Source organism: Cardiocondyla obscurior, linkage group LG09 (assembly GCF_019399895.1).
Source record: "Cardiocondyla obscurior isolate alpha-2009 linkage group LG09, Cobs3.1, whole genome shotgun sequence".
Classification (NCBI taxonomy): Eukaryota; Metazoa; Arthropoda; class Insecta; order Hymenoptera; family Formicidae; genus Cardiocondyla; species Cardiocondyla obscurior.
This window is the reverse complement of record NC_091872.1, coordinates 2,993,064-3,013,459: the sequence shown is the minus strand read 5'-3', so window position 1 is coordinate 3,013,459 and position 20,396 is coordinate 2,993,064. Positions and strand designations below refer to the sequence as shown.

At 41.3% G+C, this 20,396-nt stretch overlaps 1 protein-coding gene across 7 annotated transcripts; it reads right to left on the bottom strand.

The window, feature by feature from the left end:
• Positions 1-1,693: 1,693 nt before the first annotated feature.
• Positions 1,694-20,162, bottom strand: Dia (diaphanous related formin 1). 7 transcript variants are annotated; one of them, XM_070661352.1, is made up of 17 exons: positions 19,874-20,162; positions 19,064-19,143; positions 10,821-11,000; positions 10,331-10,629; positions 10,213-10,233; positions 9,551-9,860; positions 9,127-9,473; positions 8,693-8,978; positions 8,230-8,574; positions 7,973-8,115; positions 7,628-7,895; positions 7,300-7,539; positions 6,963-7,217; positions 6,700-6,864; positions 6,376-6,619; positions 4,050-4,131; positions 1,694-3,917 (listed from the first exon to the last, which is right to left on the bottom strand). In XM_070661352.1, exons 2-17 carry the CDS (start codon positions 19,094-19,096, stop codon positions 3,896-3,898), a joined length of 3,240 nt encoding a protein of 1,079 aa, XP_070517453.1. In that variant the 5' UTR covers positions 19,097-19,143; positions 19,874-20,162; the 3' UTR covers positions 1,694-3,895. The 7 variants fall into 7 exon arrangements, with proteins under 7 accessions (XP_070517453.1, XP_070517452.1, XP_070517455.1 ...); XM_070661351.1 differs by lacking the exons at positions 19,064-19,143; positions 19,874-20,162 and adding an exon at positions 18,629-19,012; XM_070661354.1 differs by lacking the exons at positions 1,694-3,917; positions 10,213-10,233 and having other exon boundaries at positions 4,046-4,131; positions 19,874-20,161.
• Positions 20,163-20,396: the final 234 nt, after the last annotated feature.

Sequence of the window (20,396 nt, the reverse complement as noted above, 5' to 3'; positions counted from 1 at the left end):
ATCGACAACGGAAGATTCGTTAACGTTACCTCGCGGTCGGCGCGAATACACGCGAATTACGAGTCGCGTGTACACTGAAAAGCAGATATGGCATTCGCTGCGACGGCGGCGGCTAGCGTACGTACGTGATATTGTCGCGGTGTTCCGCGAGCATATCTGCGAAAAGCAGATCTGCGATATCTGCCGGCGACGCCACGAAAGAACAGGACAGACAGTGTATAAGTCTGGCCTGTTCTTCTATCCGACGGCAGCCGAAACGCTGGCTTCACACGGACGAGTCTTTATATCTGTACGCGTGGAAGCCGCAATTCCGAGTTGGGCTCTCTGCGTCCGAGGCATTAGCAGGCGCTACGGGCGCACACGGACACGGCATTGTGCCTAGTGTGCGTATGTTGCCCGTCTAAAATCTGCGACCACTGGTCGCCGCCACTAAACGCGATATTCGCCTTACAGCGTACCTCGTTGAGGCTGCGGAATTCGGTCGGCGCGTTAGCACGCAGATTTATATGAAAGCGCGTAACTGTCGCTCGACGCAGTGAGTCATCACATACGATACAACTCATCTACGTCTTGCAAGTACCTGTGCCGTGAAAAAAGCTCCGAGTGCCTGCATCCGCTTTCAAGAGTCACTCTGAGCGAAGTCATTTTTTTTTTTTTATTCTATCCACTTCTCGAGGCGCCGCGGCTCTGCCCTAAACGTGTCCAAAGATCTAAAAAAATGTATATATCTGCAGTGAGGCATCTGGTAAAATTTCAGAAACGCGAAACGAGCGGGAATTAGAAAAAGCGAAAGGAAAAAAAGAAAAATTACATTTACATTTCGATAATTAGAGTCTCAACGTTTCTGGAGGCCGCTTATCAGAGAAGATAAAGCAGCCATCGTGTGTAAGGTCCTCGGAAATATAATACGGCGTATTATGCCAATTGTGCCGCAGGTGCAAAATGGCACAATCGCGCGCGAGGATGAACGCGAAAGGTCGGGGCGACCTTTCGCCACGCTTGGAACGCGGAGGTCGGCATCTCGCGACCGAAGTAAGACGCGCGACGTTTCCACGTTGCCGAAAAAGATGTGTCCCTTTCCTTCTCCCTCCCCCAGAAATCGGTAAAGGCGGTTTTGGTGAAAGGCCACGTTGCTGGAGACGCGTCGCAATCTTGGCCGTCGCCGGAGCGATTTACCGGACGAGTTTGCGTAACATTTTTACGTTACGACTCCACGGCGGAGAAGCGACGCGAGACCAGCTGGTCTAGGCTCCCTCCCGACATCAGGCTAATTCGTGATTACCGTACGGAAACGGCCGCCGGAGATGATTACGCATTGATAACACCCGCAGCTCCCGTGCCTTCGCCGCTTCCGAGATCCGATCGGCCACGGCGCGAGAAGTTCCGGATCCGTTTTCTTTCGCCGTCGTTGCTTGGCAAGAAATTACATTATCGCCGACCGTACGCGAAGGAAGCGTAATTACCTCCACGTAATTATTACGACTGTTGCATCTAAACGATGGGCGTTATTCACGGTGTAGAATTATCGCGCATCACCCGGATTAGCATCTCGCAGTATTCGCGCTTGCTGTTGCGTGTGGTCTCTTAACAAAGATATTTTTAGAATTGGAGCGCATAAAAAGAAAAAAAAAGAATAATTATTTCGTATCACAATGTCGGAAAGTAAAATATACAATAAATGGTAACGCAGACGTTACTTAGATCCGCAGTATATTCACAATATAGATACAATTAGTTGTTAATTTAGATTACGTATCTACTTGTAAGCTTTTCAGAATATTATTATTATAAATATTAACAAATTATTCGTTCGTTACGAGATTCGATCGGTAGGCAGTACAATTTATATTTCCGCCTTAGTCTTTCTGTACAGGCACGTGCGTATGAGGAAAATATACGTACGACGGTACACCCCGTCTTTATTCTACTCCGTGAAGGAAAAATTGCTCGATACGTATCGATGCGTGCTAGAATGTACATAAAGTGTGCGCTTAGAATGTACACAAAGGTGGCCACGTAACGATCCCACGCTTTGTCGCCGTGTGCAGCGCATGGAGACGGGACCGGCGTGGAGAACGAGCCGATCGAAGACGAATCGCCCGAAAAATCGGCCGACGCGATACGGAGAATGCAAAAGATCCCTCCGCGATTTTTTGCCGCAGCGACAAAACCGGCTCGTTACGCGTCGCCTTTCGCTAGACATTTCGAGCGTGCTTGGCATAGCCGCTCCACCGCGGACAGCACGTCGCTACCTCTTGACTAACCGAACGACACGACGTGGTATCCAACTCACAACGGCGGAATTTCTCCTTCGCGAATGCGCCCTCGAAATCAATTATTTACAGTCTTCGCGTGCGACGAGAGAGCGCCAATATCGCTAATCTAACGTGATAAAAAAAATTTTCGACAATTCTCCATTAAAGTGCTAAAATTTCGTGCCAATTAATTTTTACATTCGGTAATTTCACGCGCGACATTGACCCGTCGACGATCATATCTCTTTATAAATTTGCATAAAATCGGTAACATATCGTATAAAAGTTCGCATATCGTTCATTACAAGCTTATCGGACTAAAAAATTAATTTGGATTCGTGACGATCATCCTGGCGTTATCCGTTTTCGGAGATTTCCTTCTTCCGGCTATCTTTCCCTGAGTTTCTTTCATCGCCGTTGAAAGTATCGACTCGAATGTCGTGAGCGTTAATTATCACAAAACGCAAACGTTGCGTCGAATAAGCCGCTTTTATTAAAAGTAATTTCAGTTCTTTTTGCTACTAAATTAATACCGTTACATAGTGAAATGCTTTCGTTATAGAAAATGCAGATGCCTTTTATATAAATATATATGTATATAAAAATAGAACGAGGTAAAACTATGAAAAAATACGCCGCAAAATTATGCGTCGATTTAGCGTATAAATATTTATACAATAAAGCGTTTCGAAACGACTATTACTTATAAACACTCTTTTGGAAAATTAAATTAGTAACGGATGATGTAAACGTCAAGTTATGCACGCTTTGCGGTCGTTTCGCCGGAGGTTAGCAAGGAAATAATTATTCACTATTACCGTCTCCATTTCGTAACGTCGAAATAAGCGATAATTACATATCTCCCCGTCGTATCGTACAACAGTGTCGATGCGTACAAAATTTTCGCTAGAAATATCGAAAAGTCGTCGTCATTATTTTGTAACCAAAACGTTACTCGCTCCGTTGAAATAATTACAATTTTTACAAATATAATCTCGTAATGTTAGAATAATTTCAAATTGTTGCATCTACTACATGTACTGCCTATCTATTCTCGAGATAAGATATATTTACAACTGTGTACATAAATAAATGCCAAGTCCATCGTCCGATTCGCAGAGACGACGGTAAAAATGCTTACAGCGTGTGCCTAAACTGCGTTAACGAGCAACTTCGACAAATTGCCAATTCGTCACCAGCACTTACCTAATGCGTATTTACAAATGCGTTTGCTGGCGATGAATTTCTAGTCACGTTATCTCGAAATACCGTCCACGAACAAATTCTCGCGTTCGTCTTACCGAGTGCCAGCGCAAGTATCGTTCCGTTATACAAATCCGTTAACTATATATTTGTACAAGTACAAAATACCTACGAACCGAATATTTAACTACGCAAGGAAGACTGTACTTAGTTTGAAAAAAAAAAAAAAAATAAAAAGAAAACTTGCGAAAATCCGCAATAATTCGATCTAGACCGAAAGATTATTGACGTGGAACCCCGAATCTTCGGTCTTCTCTCTGAAGTGTTGATTTACCATATCGCATGACGTTCTCATCGCTCATTATTGTTCCAATATGATGCATGTAAAATCATCACAGAAACGAGTTTAGGACGGAAATAGGATGTATTCCGGTGAATTAAGCCGAACTTAAAAGCTCTCTGTAACAGCAATGGATTAAAATGAGACGACAGGTGTGACATATGTATGTACTTAGAAAATTTAATAACAATAAAAACAATTCGAACGTCTCGTTTGCGCATTCCTTTTACGACTGATACGGTAATACTTACGTCGAAAGTTCTCTCCCTAATAAACCAGTTCCGACTAATCCAGTGCGCGATCGACTTCTATTCAGTTGCGCTCTCCTTTCCGCTATAAAATTAAAACAGAATTCGTTAAAATAAATTTAATACTGTTCAAGTGGTATTTGTACTATACTATGGAAACGTATTTCAACATTGAATTTACAACACTGAACAAATCAAGGAAAACAAGATGAAACAAGTAAGTAACTCGTTATTGCATTTAATTACAAATATATACGTTTTATACAAAACAGTCTCTTTGATACATATGTTATCGAAAATTCAATTATCTTGTGTCGCATTTAAAACCTTTAAGTGAGATCAAAAATACATAATCGTAATAGAAATTTAAAATCTCATAAAGCAACGTATAAAAAAAAAAAAAGAAAAAGATTTAATGTTACACTATAATTATCTGTATTAGAAAAAAATAATTAAATTACATATATTAATTTACATCTCATTAAACTTTGTAATAGATATTTCATGCTTAGATACATGTGTAAACGTAATGACAAGTTAGGGAAAGACGAGTGGGCTTTATTTCTATTCTACTTTAACGTTCTTGTCATCTCTGCGATAATCTAATGGAATATATTTGCACGTCTCTCCCAAATATTTAACAAAATAAAATATTAATTTTCTTTTCATTACAAATAAATATTCTCGTTTGCTAAAAAAATTTCACTTGCTAATTAAATAAATTTTTACAGAAAACTATTTACGCTATATAAAATATTGCAAACTCTCAGATCACAAATAAGTATCACAATTATAAATATTGAAAAATTTGTACGAACTGTAAATGTAATTACAAATCTGTAGCGCACGAAAGTTTTATTCATATATTGTGCACCTGACATCGTAAATATATTTCAATCTTTAGTCTCAATATCAGTCGCAAAATAAAAATAAAAATAATAAAGAAATAAAACGTGAAAAATAATTAAATTAATACAAAATTAATCTTACACTGTATTTTAAGTGTTATATATAATTACGCGAAATTATTAATTAAACGATTTCTTCAAATATCAATCTTTTGGAACACATTTTAGATTTCTTTTTTTACAATAAAATAATTTTTTTTTTTTCTTTAATTAATTTTTCTGTATTAGTGAATGTGTGAATACTAAAGCAGTATATAATTGAACATTTTATTAAACACTATTCATCGTTTGCCAAAATTTCCATTTTTTCTTCCACGATTTGTCCTTTAACTTTCTCAATGTATTAACTCTTTCATTTAAATTATTATTTGAAGTAAATTGCTTGCATGTATTTGCACGTTGACTAGAGGTTTCCCCAAACGCATTAAAATTTCTTGAAGCAATGCTATTAGAATTTGGCTTTATAAAATCTAACGGGCTGTTTTCCGATAGTAACATAACTCCACTGATCTCTGTCATTAGTGGCGATTGCGCTTTTAATTGTTCGCTACTCGAAAACTGAATAGATATATTTGAATTGAATGGTTTTAGGTTTTTTAAATTCTGTATATTATGATTTTCGTCATATCGTGTTAAATTTTCAAAATTTTTGGATCTTAAGAGTTTCGTCGAAGTAAACGTTGATTTGAGTGTCTCATGAATACCATCGGTTGATTGTGACATTTCATTTATAGAATTTGCGTCTGGGGTGTTCACGATCGATGGCATAGTGGTGCTCATACTGGATGGACTTTGCAAGAAAGTGTGTGACCTACAGCGTTTTGCAATTCTATTGTTTGCACGTATACACTTGCGATTTGATATAGTGCGACGCACGATAATGTTTCTCTTACGTATCTTATTGACTACAATGCGCCTTTGTTTAACTGGATTAAGTGTACACGCTCGATTGACAGACACATTTTCATCGAGATTATGCGGGCTTAAATCCGATTCAACTTTAACACATCTAGAATCCAAATTTTGGAATGTTTTTAACAAAACATCTCGTTTCGGCGTCTCGTTGAACATTGACAATGCCGCGTAATATGAACGATTACAACGGTTACACAATTTTTTTTTTTGAAAAAACGTAACTCTGGGCATATACTTTGTTTGCCTAGGAGTCTTTTTAGCCTCGTCTATAAGTATTTGCTTATACATCTCTTGATTTTCTTCTGGTGTAAAAAAATTTGAACTCTCAGCCGTGCATATTCTATTCAAAATCCTCCTCGGGAGCACATCGCGTCGCACTATTTCAGTTGGAGTTAAATTTTCATATTCGTGCTTAACAGATTTGATTAAAGAATTACTATATGTATGTATTTCAGCTGCTTGATTCTTCTTCACCATTTGTCTCCCGTATGTCCTATTCAACTTACCACCAGCTACGCGGGTTTGTCGCTTGCGTCGTTGGTCCGGTCGACTGAAGGCTGATCCAGTCTGCAGCGCTTCCATTAGACTATCCATGACACCTTCCTGCGTTTCATGCGCATTCATATCAACTAATGCGCGTTTACGTGCGGCTCGCGCTGCCTTTTCTGCCTCCGCTTTCTCTCGCGCTTCTCTCGCTCGTCTTTGTTTTTCCTCGCCTTCCTTCAGCTTTATTATTTCCTTCTGCGATTGCTACAGTGAGAATACAAAATCGCATTAGACGGCGGTTGATAGTTTACGGCGTAATGCAGTCCAAATTAGTTCGTATTTACCAAGAAATCATCTTTAAACGTCTTGATGTCGCCAAAGAATTCTTCTATGGTATACTTCTGCTTGTCGAAAGAGAAAAATTCCGAGATATCCGTGTACAAAGAATCCATATTTTTAAACATATTCTGTAGCACCTCGTAAGATTCCCTGGCTTTCTTAGCGAATGGCTATAAAGTAGCTTTGTCAAGGAATTACTTTCATCTAATAAATATCGAATATTGGTAATATTATTCATCGTTATCAACAAAGGATTAGAAAAGGATACTTTCATAACATCTATGAACAAGTCCTCATCGCATTGCGGAACTTTGGCATTCGTTAAATCCTGTTCGAGATTACGAATGTTAGATTCCATCTGACGTAATGTTCTCTGAACGTTCTCTAAAGAAACTCGACTGGCACGATCTACATGTGCTAATTCTTCTACGAAGCTAAGGCATTCTGGAAACTTTCTCTCTATTGTATCCACCACATAATGCATAAGAGTTTGCTTGTTATCGATGTCTTTAGTACTGGTCAACTAAAAAAAAAATATATATATGTGTGAAATGATATATAAATAATAAGCAATTTGCACTTGCATGTACTGCAAAGCAACAAACCTTTGTAAGAAAACTAATCTCAAATCCAAACGCTTGACCATTTTTCGAACCGGAATTCATATAGTTACCAAGTAATAAAATCAATTCGAGAATCCGTGCAAACTTTTTGCTACTTTTTACTTCTTCGCATGCCGCTGTAGCCGCTACTATGTCAGGTTTTATGTCTTGTACCAACTCTTCGTATCGTAACATAAAACTTAACGATCTTAATCTGGGCAGTAACCTTTTTATCGTAGATATCTGTGACATAAATATTTATAAATTTAATATTTAAAATTAAATAAAAATATAAAAATAAATTGTAGAAAAAAAAAAATGTCAAGATTACCGTAACACAAAATTGTTCCGCTTCAGTCAAGTCGTCATATTGATCTTTATACATTTGTAACTTCAATAATTGATCTGGCGGTGGTAAATACTGAATTAATCCTTGCAATATATTATCAGAAATAACTGGTCCTTCACATCTAAATAAACATCTTCTCACTTCCACGTAAGGCATGTGTTTTAGTGTCCCACCGAGAAGTATCGATATATTTTGAGCCGCTTTACTGTCCAAAACTTTCAGATCTTTAACTTTCTTCGTTGAAGCAGATCTACGTACATGAAAAATAAATTAATATTTTATATGTGCATTTGATATAAAAATAATAATTATTAAAATGAAATTTACTTATCAACTACATCGTCCATTCGTTTTCCACTTGGTTTCGATGCAAACTTTTGCGCAAGGCCATCCAGTATTTCCGGACTAGCTAATCTATCTTCTTGTACTTTTATCCAGAACGACTTTTCTGTCAATTTGTGAGGCAAAATCTGAAACATAGAATTTTACGAGGTAAAGAATGTTATAAAAATAATTGACATCCAAATTAATATTTAATTTTTTGTCAATAAAAATTTAATCAAATATAAAAAGCAAACGCATACCGCTTTCCAATTCGCTCTTTTTAATGGACCATCGAGTTCCCATTTCTTTTTCGGTTTTAGCCCATGAGGCAAAACTTGTATCGCTGGAGCCGGTGGAGATAATACTCCCATCGGTGGAAAACCCATTCCTGGCATGGGTGGTGGAGGAGGTCCTCCTCCCATACCAGGCATAGGTGGTGGTAAAGGTCCTTTTGAGCCAGGCATAGGTGGCGGAGGTGGACATGTCATTCCAGGCATAGGTGGTGGTGGAGGGCCACTACTTCCTGGAAAAGGAGGAGGTGGTGGCGGTGGTGGTCCGCCACCCATTCCGGGCATAGGTGGTGGCGGCGGACATACAGCAGTCCTCTATATATTCGTGTATTAAAAAAAAAAATTATGTTTTCAAGAATTTTATCGAGCGTGTAAATGTGTTTTTGAAATAATTCAATCAATATAAATCTAAATAATATATACATATACTTACAGAACCACCAGGTTTGCCTGTTCCTTGTTCCAGTTCTTTAATCTTATTTTCCGCATGCTGCAGCTTTGCTTCGGCTTCTTGTCTACTAGCTATAGCTTCCTCTAACTTTTGCGTTACTTCCACTAGACGTTGTTCTTCCTCAGCCCGAGACTTTTCGACTAGGGTATCGATCAACGGTTGTACATCAATCTGGAAGCGCTTTGTCGCGCTAAAATCCGGGTCACAGCCTGAACGATGCAATACAATTTGCGATATACACTCTTCGATCAATTTATAATACGCCGGTCTAAAAAACAAAATAAAGAAAGCAAAATAAATAAATAATAAATAGAAAATAGTAATTAAAAATATATAAACAATTTTACATATTAATTATTGGTGGAAAAAATTGCTGTGGTCAAAATAAGTGCGACCATGTACACGTATATACTTACCGAACCAGAGCATCATCTCGAATAAATAAAAGATGTTGAAGTATAGATAGAAAGTACGGCTCGGCGGAAGTATCCATGACCATGTTTTTAACTACTTCAAAGCAGTCATTAACATCGTCTAATTCTAAACGAACGTTGTCAAATCTTTGTACAAATTCCTCGTAATCCTCTTCTTTGTGATCATTGAAGATTTTCAAGTGCGTTGCCAAGTCTTCTGATTCATCTTTCTCTAACATTTCGAGAATATCGGCTAAACCTACTCGCATCACCTCGTTCCTCAAATGTAAACGAAAATCAAGATCTTCCGCGGACGATATTATCGAATTTATAAGTTGAAGACAAACTACCTGTAATAGTAATAATAATAATGTTTTTTATTTGAGCACATGCAAAAAAACAATATATATGACTGCGTAAAACGTACCCTTAAATTTTCATTCTTCTTATTCATCAAGCCCTGTACGATGGGAAGAAACCTTTCTCGTCCTTTAAATTCACCGTTCATAGTAACCGCGTCCAAAACCTTTTTGTGACTATCACTGGATATGAGGCATACTGCGCCGAGTAATTTTACAGCTTCGGACATTACGGACGGTTTCGATGGTTCTAATGATCTAGCCACGATAGTAAGAGCTTCGTGATGTGCCAACATTTCCTTTATCCCAACGGTATTATTCATGATAGCTTTTAAACAGCGAATACATTCGTATTGTATCCGCTCGTAACGGTTGTCACTAAGAAAAACAATTCAAATTTTCTATTAATAAAAAAAATCATATGTATCTGGTAATAAATTCGTTTACAAGCAATATAGATCGGTCTTGCAATAACATTTGCCATAAGCATCATGCAAAACCAAAGTAATAATTTAAAAAGAATGAAAAATATCTTACTAACTAAACAGCGTATAAAATAATTCTCAAATTACACGAGTGTTATATATGTATAAAAAATCTGAATAAAATTAAATTACATATATCATCATTAGCAAAATTTCGATCATATATAATGTAAGCAATCAAAAAAATATTCATAATAAATATCGCAAAACGACATTCAAGCGAATAATACTATTACGTGAATTACCTATCGTAATATATGAAGGCACTGGAATAGAACAATACTAATGTTAGAATAAGGTGTGCATTCAAGAGTCGACCTAAATGTTATAGTATAAATGTCCGAGTACATGGGATTCACTTACTTTCGATAGCATTCATTGAGAGTAGCCAGAACTTGCTTGAGACCCTTGGTACCAAATTCCTGAACCCAACTAAGGGGATTATTAGTGAGTGCGATCCTGAGGGATTCGATGCAATTGTAGATCTTGTTCACGCTCAAATCGGGCTGCGCAAGGTACTGTATGTAATCCGCCGGTTTGTCGAATTTCGATCGGTTCTCCTGAATGGTACCCTTATAATGCAGCACCAGCATTTCTTTCTTCTTCGATTCCGATTGCTGGCGCAATGGTTCTTTCTTCTCCTCCGTTAAATTCATATTGGCCTAAACCAAAAGATAATACTATAAATTTGCTATTCTTTCAAAATAGAAGCTTAATGATTGTTAAGAGCATCATTTGTTGCTTGTCGGCTCGACATATATGTAGCATAGAAGAATCAATCGCACGTGTTGTTAATATCGTCGAGAAAAACGTATATTTATCATTATGTGAAACATGTGCGGCGTGTACGCACCAGCATTTCCTCGAACTTATCATTCACGGTCTCCTCATCCATCCTCTCGATAATGCTGCGCTGTTGCTCGATCTCGTTGATATCGTCGCCGGAGTGAGGCCTGGGCATGGTGTTGCTGCCCGCATAGCCGCGCGGCCCACCTCGCACGGACTTTTTCGGTCGGCCGAACCATGTGTCCAACTGCAATAATCATTTTGTATCAGTTTTATCACTAAACAAACTCATTAATTATAAATAACTAATTTCTTAAACCGCACCACATCCCGGTTGCTACATTTAATTTAGAAAAAGGAAAGGCTGCCTTCAAAGAAGAGTATCGCTTTCACTATTATTACACTAATTTTCTACAATATTGCAGGCGCAGTCTTTAGACTTCTTCACACAAGAAACAAATAGTCGCGTACGGATAATAAGATGAAAACCCTGATAACGCAAGGTTAATTTATGGAACATAGAAAGACCGGGGCAGAAAATTCTCATCGAGGATCTAACAATTTTTATCTGTGGGAAGAGATTCAAGTAACGCGCGCGGAGTGCACGTGAGTGAGGTGTCCTGAGACCAAAAGCTACGAAGAACTGAGGGTTCAGCGGCTCGGTAAAGGCGACGAAACGTTCATACTGCGAGTTCAAGTAGTCGCTTCGAATCAAGGTGCCACTATAAACATTTTTCTCCACGGTAACGGAACGAGGATGCGTTTTACGGCGATATAACCGTAGCTCACGCTCGCTCGCGGTTTCGTGCAACATGCTTCGATGGAACGACAGATTTTTTTTTTCTTTTTTTTTTCGAGATCACCGCGAGCAATTATTCCGTTCGCTTACCGCGAGATAGCTGGACACGCGTTTACGAGATACGCGGCGCATTTATGATACGCGCGGACGGCGTTGCTTGGAGGAAGTAACTGAAAGGTCTCTGCCACGACTTTTCCACTTCGCGCTAAAGCTTCTTCTCTGGCTAGTTCGCCTCGAATCAGGCCCGAAATCGGCGCGACGTCAAGTAGCACGCGCGTGCAAAATTAATTACAGTCATTAGAGATACATCCTTGGTCGAATGTTGGATAATGCATGCATTATCAAAAGTTGCAGTTGCAACTGAATAACGACGACCATCATTAGATGATTACGATAAACGCTCTCACGCGAGAAGTGCAAAACTTTTATTATCGAGATAATAAGTCGTATGAATAAACGTGGGACTTCGGCACACAAATTCGCGATTCTAAGCTTTAATTCTTTTTTTTCTTTTTTTTTTTTACGAGCCCTACGACAATATAAGCGGTAGCGTCCCCCGCAGATTAGTTACACGATGAAAATTACCACGTTATTCCGATGATGACAGAGCGCCTTCGCACGATTAATTGCAGACTAGCTACCGCTATTACGCAAAAACGCAAAACGTCCAGCGAATCATGAGGTATTAATTTTTTCTTTTCTCATTGATTTTAATCACTCTTTTCCTTTCCCCGACGACCTTTGAACCTATCTAAAATTTAAAGCAATTATTTCTATTATATTATATTTGTCATCACCGAACTGCTGACCGCAATATCACCAGCAAAAGGAAAACGAGGACCGCTCTTAACTTTTGATCAGCGAGTGACGCAAACCGGCAATATTTTCAAATTTACCGTCAATACGTGTACGGGAGCTTACCCAGTCCGTAATCATTGCGACGTGCTCGCGATGACACTTGGAGGACGATTAATTCTTCGACGAGTGACTCACATCGGGCCTCTCGCGCGCGAGGTCGCGAGGTCCAAGTCGCGGTGACGGACGCACCTTTATTTTTAAACGAACCCACGCCAGCCACTTAATCACGATTTTCGCAAATGTTTTTTATTTTTACGACGTTTCGAGGACGAGATAGACAAAAAAAAAAAAAAAAGTAGCGGCTCTTTCAACTCACAATCAGCCGGGAAGCCGGCACCAGCACACTCTAGCCACGAAGCGCGTCGCGCTCATCCAACTTGGCGGAAACACCGGTTGACGTTTCCGCACGAGTCTCTACGACTGTGCAACCAAGTGCATTCACGGGCAGCAGAATGCAAACTGCTCGGCAGCGAAACCGAACGATCGAACACGCGTTCAATGACGGTGCCGGAAAAATAAATGTGCACCACGCGCGCGGCTACGCAACTGACGCATCGTTCGCTGAAATAAATTAACGTGGGCAGCGCGGCTGCTCGATAAGCGATTGTCGCGATAATAAATAATAATCTCCAATATTTCCCGTTCTATCAGATAAAATTATAAAGAAATATATCATCGCTAACAATAGGAATAACGCGCGGTTGAAATTCACGCATGTGGCGAGCGAGCGAGCGCGAATATTTGCGGAGAAATTGAAGATGCCACTGCCTATCGCGATGACTCGGAAGAACTTTGCGTTCGCAATTAATTTCCAGCACTCGATATATCGCGTACGCCAACAACAATCGCCGTTCCTTTATCCGGAGGAGTTCTCACGATAATGCCTTTCCCACGTAAGGCGTCGCTCGGTATCGCGCACACTCGCGCAGATTATCAGGAATTCGTGTAACGAGCAGGGAAAAGACGGAGGCTTCCCCGACGAGAACTGCACTTAGAGAGGAACGGCAACAAACTGACTGGCGATTATCGCCGGTCCATGACGCTCGAATACCTCGATCCCTCCACTGTCGCCTCCGATTCTAAATCATGAGTTGGCGCAACGAGCTGGCGCTCGAACGAGATCATTTATTTAATTATTACCCGGTGGTTCCAGCACGATAATGACGCGGCTCACGAAAAGTGATGAAGCAAAACTGACCACGTGCTAATCCCTCGATATCGAAGGCTGTGCATGGAATCTAGTGCACGCAACCTCTCACTTTCTTTATTAATTAGCGTAATTAATACGTTGGTGCGGCGCGATACAATTACGTAAAACTTGAATCTCATTTTCTTTTTTTTTTCTTTTTTCTTTTCTTTTTTTTTTCGAAACAAATCTCGCGAGATACCACTGTTATTACCGCATTCCTTAATTTTATTTTGTAATTGATGCCAGAAACCATCTAACTTTTTTTCTGCAAATAAAGAGCGTGAATCAAAGTTTTAAATGTTAGGTATTCTTTGTTGAATTTTAAGTAAGACCTGGCGACTTTGTCATTTTCGTCGATTTTTCGCGCGATTGCGGTATAAAACTTAAAAAAAAAAACTTATCTCTGATACGCAACGTTCGAAGGGACACATTCACGATTAAACGCAACGCGACGAAACGAAACGATTTGCGATGCGGAATCATCGCAATTGTAGAAAGTTCACTCGCTCATGCAGACGACAAACTTCTTTGATCCTTTGTAAAAGATTACCGTCACAGCTCGTGCCTCTTGATGCTCGTGACGCATTCTACTATTGTATATTTCCGCATAACAAATGTCCCAAGTTTCAAGAAAATTTCCTTCACCGATCCCTGAGACGAGCTGCACTCAGCTTTCTTTCCAAGATATTTCAGCTAAATAAATTAATTTACATTACATAAAAATCCTTGCGCAAGACTTCATACATTTAAAAACGAAATAACTAACGAGAGAAATAACATTCTAATAAATTGAAATTAAAAAACCATGGAAAAAGAGGGAAGAAAAAAAAAAGAAAGAAAGAAAGAAAGAAAGAAAAAGAAAAAGAAAAAGTCCGATGTACCTAACCAGCTGCGGTCGCGCGGACGAAAAGAACCAGAGAGAAAATGAGGAGGAAGAAAAAGATAAAGGAAGAATCGAAACAATTTGTCGTGTGGTAAATTTCGACGAGTCGCTATCGCGATTTCATAATAGCTGATCGATGACTCGGTATATCCCGGCGTTATTCAGTCTCGCTCGCGCGTGAAGGTGCGCCCACAGCCGCGCGTATACAGCCTCGGTTACAGTTAGGCCCGTAACGTAAGATTAATATAACGGCATCCGCCGTCGCGGAATTAAAGAAACCAAAAAGAAGAGGAGAGATATATAAGATACACTTTACGGTACGCCCGTGTCTTCTTCACGCTAGCCCGCTTATCAGCGAGCGGGCTGATCGAACCCGAGATTCGTGCGCCACTTTCGTCCAGGGAGTCCTCTTTTCCGCGTCTTGGTGCGACCAACGTCGGCCAGCAAAGTCGCGCGAATCGCAGCAAAGCGCCGTGGGGGTATTAACGTCGCAATATCTACACGCGACTAGTTTTTCTTTTCTTTTTTTTTTTTTTTTTTTTACGGACAATTTAAGCCTCTAATCATGCCGCTCGATTTTACGTTCCCACCTCGCGTTACCCGCACTTGACGCGCGACTCGTCGGGACGTTGAAGCCCTCGCGATTTCCACGGTTTTCTCCCCGTGACGGAATTACGAGTACGCCGCATCGAACAGCGACAGTTCTATCGACGGAAGAGAGATCACCTACTCGGACAACCCCGGCAAGAAACTTTCTCCTTTATTTTCTCGCGGCTGACATTATAATTCCAGACGGCGGGCTATTCTCGCGCCGCTGACGTCACGCTTCCAATAAAACATCGCCGACCCCTAACGCGACTGTTTTTCAGCATTCTTGTTTTGATAGAAAATTCCATACTCGAAGAGGAGATCCTGTCACAATATTTTTGCTCCGCGAGCGCGACGTAGGAGGCTCCGTTTTACCTCGCTGCTTTATTTACTCCGAAGGCTCCGAGGCAGCTGACGGAAAACTCGAGGTGATCTACCTCTCTTTCTAAGCGTTGAATTTCAATATTTAATTATTCAGCAGTGTTCGCCCATATCCTTGCCCGCGGATCGCGTGGCTGACCCCGACCGAAACGACAGACCGCCGTCGTGAATCACGCGGGATCCTTGCGTTATCGTGTGCCGGACCGACCACGTCACGGCTTCGAATAGACGAGCTCGATGAAAAGAAGGCACGTCGTTTAACGTGCTACTCGAACGTTTTGACGGCAACAGTTTTACCTTATGCCATTAAAAATAAAAGCTACGATAATAAATTATTGGCTCTTAAATATAGATTCGACGCGTTTGTCACGATTTTCAACAACTCGCCCCGCCGCGCACGCTGACGTTAAGTGCCGTAAGGATTTATTTTCAGTCGGCTAACGTCGGCGTTGACTTGTGCCTTTTCGCGCTGCGGGATCACACGTATAATAATCACGCTCGATAAACTTGACACGAATTCGAGACGTCCTCAGATGCTCGGATACTCCACGTGTGCCGGCTAAATGGGTATCGATTCGAAGGAACCTCCCGCCTTTTTTATCCATCAAGTATTATAGCGTTAAAGGCCGTCCTCTGCAAGCTACGCGCCTTAATCGCTTTACACGACGGGCAACAAATCTCCCGAGGCAGCGAACGAGATCCAATCGAGATCGGTTAACCGTGTTACTCCTCGCGTAATTAGAGATCCGGCTGCGCGTCGCGCTGTTTACATCGCGTTACATAGGATATTACACCTTATACGCGGAACAAATACGTATTACGGAATAATTGGCGTGAGAAGACGACAGTCACCGCGAGTGACATGTGTATGATTTCGAGCCGCAAATTGAAGCTGAGAGGGAGGGAAGAAAAAAAAAAAAAAAAAAGACTTGGCGTGAATTGCGCACATTTTTTCGATTCGTGCGCGAAACACCGCGTGCCTCCGCTACGTCTCAGCTCGGCGTCGCGTTACGCAATCGATCTACGTCAACGTAACACCTGTCTAATTGACACGGTCGACGATCGCGCCTGAGAAAGAGAAAAAAAAAAATAGAAAAAAATAAAGGAAAAAATAATTCTCTTTAACGAGGCGCTTTGCGCGTTAATCGGCGGCCTCAATCGTTCCCGATTAACACCGGAAGAAAAGATTCGAGCGGGATGATCTCACGCGAGGCGATCGGGCGATGACGCCAGCAATCCGAGCGGCCTTCTGCCGGCAGAGAGAGACCGAAATGGTGTCACGCGAAATTCCGGCGAAGCGTACACACGGAGGTTGAACGCACGTGAGAAGGAGCCGATTCTTCCTTTTCCTCTCTCTCTTCTCGTTCGACCTACGCACCCCGTCGCCGAGAAGATGATCCTTCGCGGCTGGAGAGGTGCGCCTTTGTCTTGGCGAGAGACGCATACCGGTTTAGCACCTCCGCATCTGTTTTCCACGCACGCCCCACGCGTCTAAAATGTGCATCCGTCAGATTTCGATGCGTGCCTCCGACAACACGACGGCTAGAATTACGCGTACACGCGCGTCGAAAAAAAAAAAAAAAGAAAAAGGAGGCATTAGATATCCCGGTGGTTTTATTTTCGCGTGCGGCGAACGAGACTTTCCTCGCCGAGTGAGACTTTCATGCCGCACAAATTACATAACAAAAAGAAAGAAAGAAAAAATAGAGAATGCGACTAGAAATCAATGTGCATTCGCTCTCTATAAAATATTTCGCGTGTCGTCGCGAAATGCAACGCTGAGAGGAAGTTAAACGTTCCAATTTGCAGCGAGAGTCTTTAATTGCGGTAGGAATGTCGACGCGGCTTTTGTCTTATTTTTCGATCGCGATAAAAACTGATACGGAAAGACACGCGCGTGTCTGGTTGGGCGCGCTGTCAAAGCCACGCGGGTCCGACTTGGTTGCATCAACCGTTGTCACTATTCGCTGCACACTAAACGCTACGTAACTACCGCGTATTGAAAAGCGCAGTTACCCGGGTTTTTGCACCCAGGAGGGGACTTTCCGCGCGTGCCGACGGCACGGGAAAAGGATATCGGCCAAGATACAAACGAAGATAACGCACGCGTCGACGATAATTCCAATCGCGGCGTGAAACGGCAAACGTATTTTCACCCGGTAAAATGCGAGATATTTGCGGTTCGAATTCCGCCGCATCTAAGCCCGGACGATATCGCGTGCATACGGGCGTGTTGCACGTATCGCCGGAGCGTATATCGTTCTTTACCGAGGATTGCGCTAACCGCAAACCCCAGGGGTTCCCAACCGTTGATCGCGAAGGCCGGTTTTACGCGGGGATACTTTTCCAAGGCGCCTTTACGTTAGCGATAAGCTCGCGCGTAACGCGTGACGTCTAAACTCGATGCGGTTTAAGGAGCAGACGAGCACGCAGCTTACGACTATTTTTTTTTTTTTTTTGCGAGCGAAAACGCGAACCAGAATCGTCCGTTACGCGTCCCGCGGAAGGTAGAGCTTGACAAACGCTGGCGAGCGGGATATGTTCCGCGATAGCGGCTACGATATCGCGAAAGATTATCAAACTCTAAATCGAGCAAGAATGCCCGCTTATCAACGTAAAAGGAACAATAACGTACGTGGCACTTCGAGCGAGAATAAACCAAGCTAAAGACGGACGCAAAAATAGCGCGATACGTAAAAGTAGGACGGCTCGCTCGCTCGCTCGCTCGTCGTAAACGGCATTTTAAATGTTTTCGTTGCGATACGAATGGCGACAAATACGATAGCGCAACAGGAAACTCGACATGCGACGGGGCATCACTACGGAATTTCTATTCTGCAGGTTTTATCGCGCCGCGTGAAAAGTCTCATGCGTGCCGTTTTCTATTTTCCTCCCCTTCCCTCGTCTCTTTCTTTCTTTCTTCGTAACAGATCTCGATATGAACAAATAACGAGAACGTAATATTTTACAAATTAACGCATTGAATAGTCGAAATACGACGCGACGACACACGGACTAGTCTGGTATTTTTTGAGCTCAGGAATCCACGTTTCTACACGGCTTTTTTAAATAAAAAAAAAAATTAAAAAAAAAGAAGAAATGTATATAATTAAAAAATTTTACTTGTCTTATCAAAAACTGGTTTCCGAAAGAAGTTATCCAAAAGGTCGTTCTTACCTTGATACCGACCTCGGCTTTATGATACCAACTCTTTCTTCTTTGGATGCCAGACATTCTTTCACTCCCTCCAAGTCTCATTTATACTTGTGGCATTATTAGCGCGTGCTTGACACTTTAGCTTATGTGTTCGAACCTGTTATCGCGTCACAAAATCGCAGAAATAACGGACGCTAATCAACGGAACCTAATCAATGGATATCGGTGATAACGCGACAAAGGAAAGAATCGATCGTGCCTCGACGGCACTGAAACCGCTACTGTCGCACATAGGCAAATGCTTCGCATTCACGCTGCCGTTACGATTGTTACGAAACTTGCAAAGATAACGAGTCTATACTCGTGTAGCAAGGTGCAAGAGTGTATACTATGTTTCTTTTCTCTATTTTTTTTTCTAAGCTACTCTAAAATTTGATAAATAAAAATTCTACTCACAAAACCAGTGGGCTTGTCCCTTCTATTTGCCATGATTCTGTCTTTCAGATTTGTTACCTTCCTCGATACATCTCTCTGTCCTAAAACAAAAATTGCAAAATGGTTATTCATAAATAAATATTTATTAAGTGAACAAATAAATTTTAATATAAATTTAATAAAGATGTACAGTTTCTGAACATATCTAACAGATTTAAGTCAGTCAACTAAACACATTATTTATACCACTTTAACAATTGTGATTAGATAACAATTACTTTTCTTATCATCATACTTGGCATTTATTATCTAATGTCTTTAGAAAAAAAATTAATTAAATTAAATTTTCTTTTCGAAAAGATTCCTATACGACTGATCGTTTTCCATCTACATGAAATATCGCACAGCTACTTGTCTAAGTATTCTCAACTTGCATTATAACTTTCTTTTTTAAACTTAGAAAAATAAAACTTATACAAATATGTACAATAAAAAATTCATACGTAAGTGATTAAAAAATTAAATCAGAAAAATAAGATTGCTATACAAGATACAAGCAAAGTACCGAGAGAAAGGTTAGCTTGCCGATTCCGGAATACAGTCTACGAAGTAATATTACCAACGGTGTGTCGAATTGTTGACGAGCAATTTCGAACGAAAAAATCGACCTTGACCTCGAGGACGTGATTGGATCTCCTAAACGAACGCGGTAAGTGTTGTCACGTAAAAAGTAACCGTCCGGTTGAGGTTATTTTCCGAGATGGAGCACGGCGCGACGGTTACAGCTTCCAGGAGCTCTCTCCTGTTGCCTGCGGTAACATTCCACTTTACCTGAACTCGCCGACGACCTCGAATTTGCGCGCTTTTCTCGTCGAAGACCAGATGCCCTGCCCGACGTGCCCAGCGTCGTTCCACTCTCCGTCTCTCTCTTTTTCCTTCCGTTGAAAAGGGCGGCGAGCCGACGGATTTGACGCGCGGTCGCAATCCGACGTTACGCCATGCGACACACGCGACACGAGACACACAACGAGAAATCGTCAGGCAGCCTTTTCCAAACAAGGATACGGGACCACCCGTGAAAAATGTCCGTTACCGCACGCCGTACTTGTTGCGACAATTCCGAATCGCGCGACCGACGCAACGTGCGCGAACGCAGCGCCAAGCGACAAACACTGCCGCCAACCGTCGCGACTGACCGCGAAGGGCGGAACGCGATAGTACAATTCCCTTGACCAATTTTTAATGACCAAGCAGATGCTAATTCTCATGACGTTGATTAATTTGCGATAAGACTCCGTTTTTCTTTTTTTTTTTTTTCTTGAACGGCCGATTCGTGGGCGTGCCGCCGCGCGAT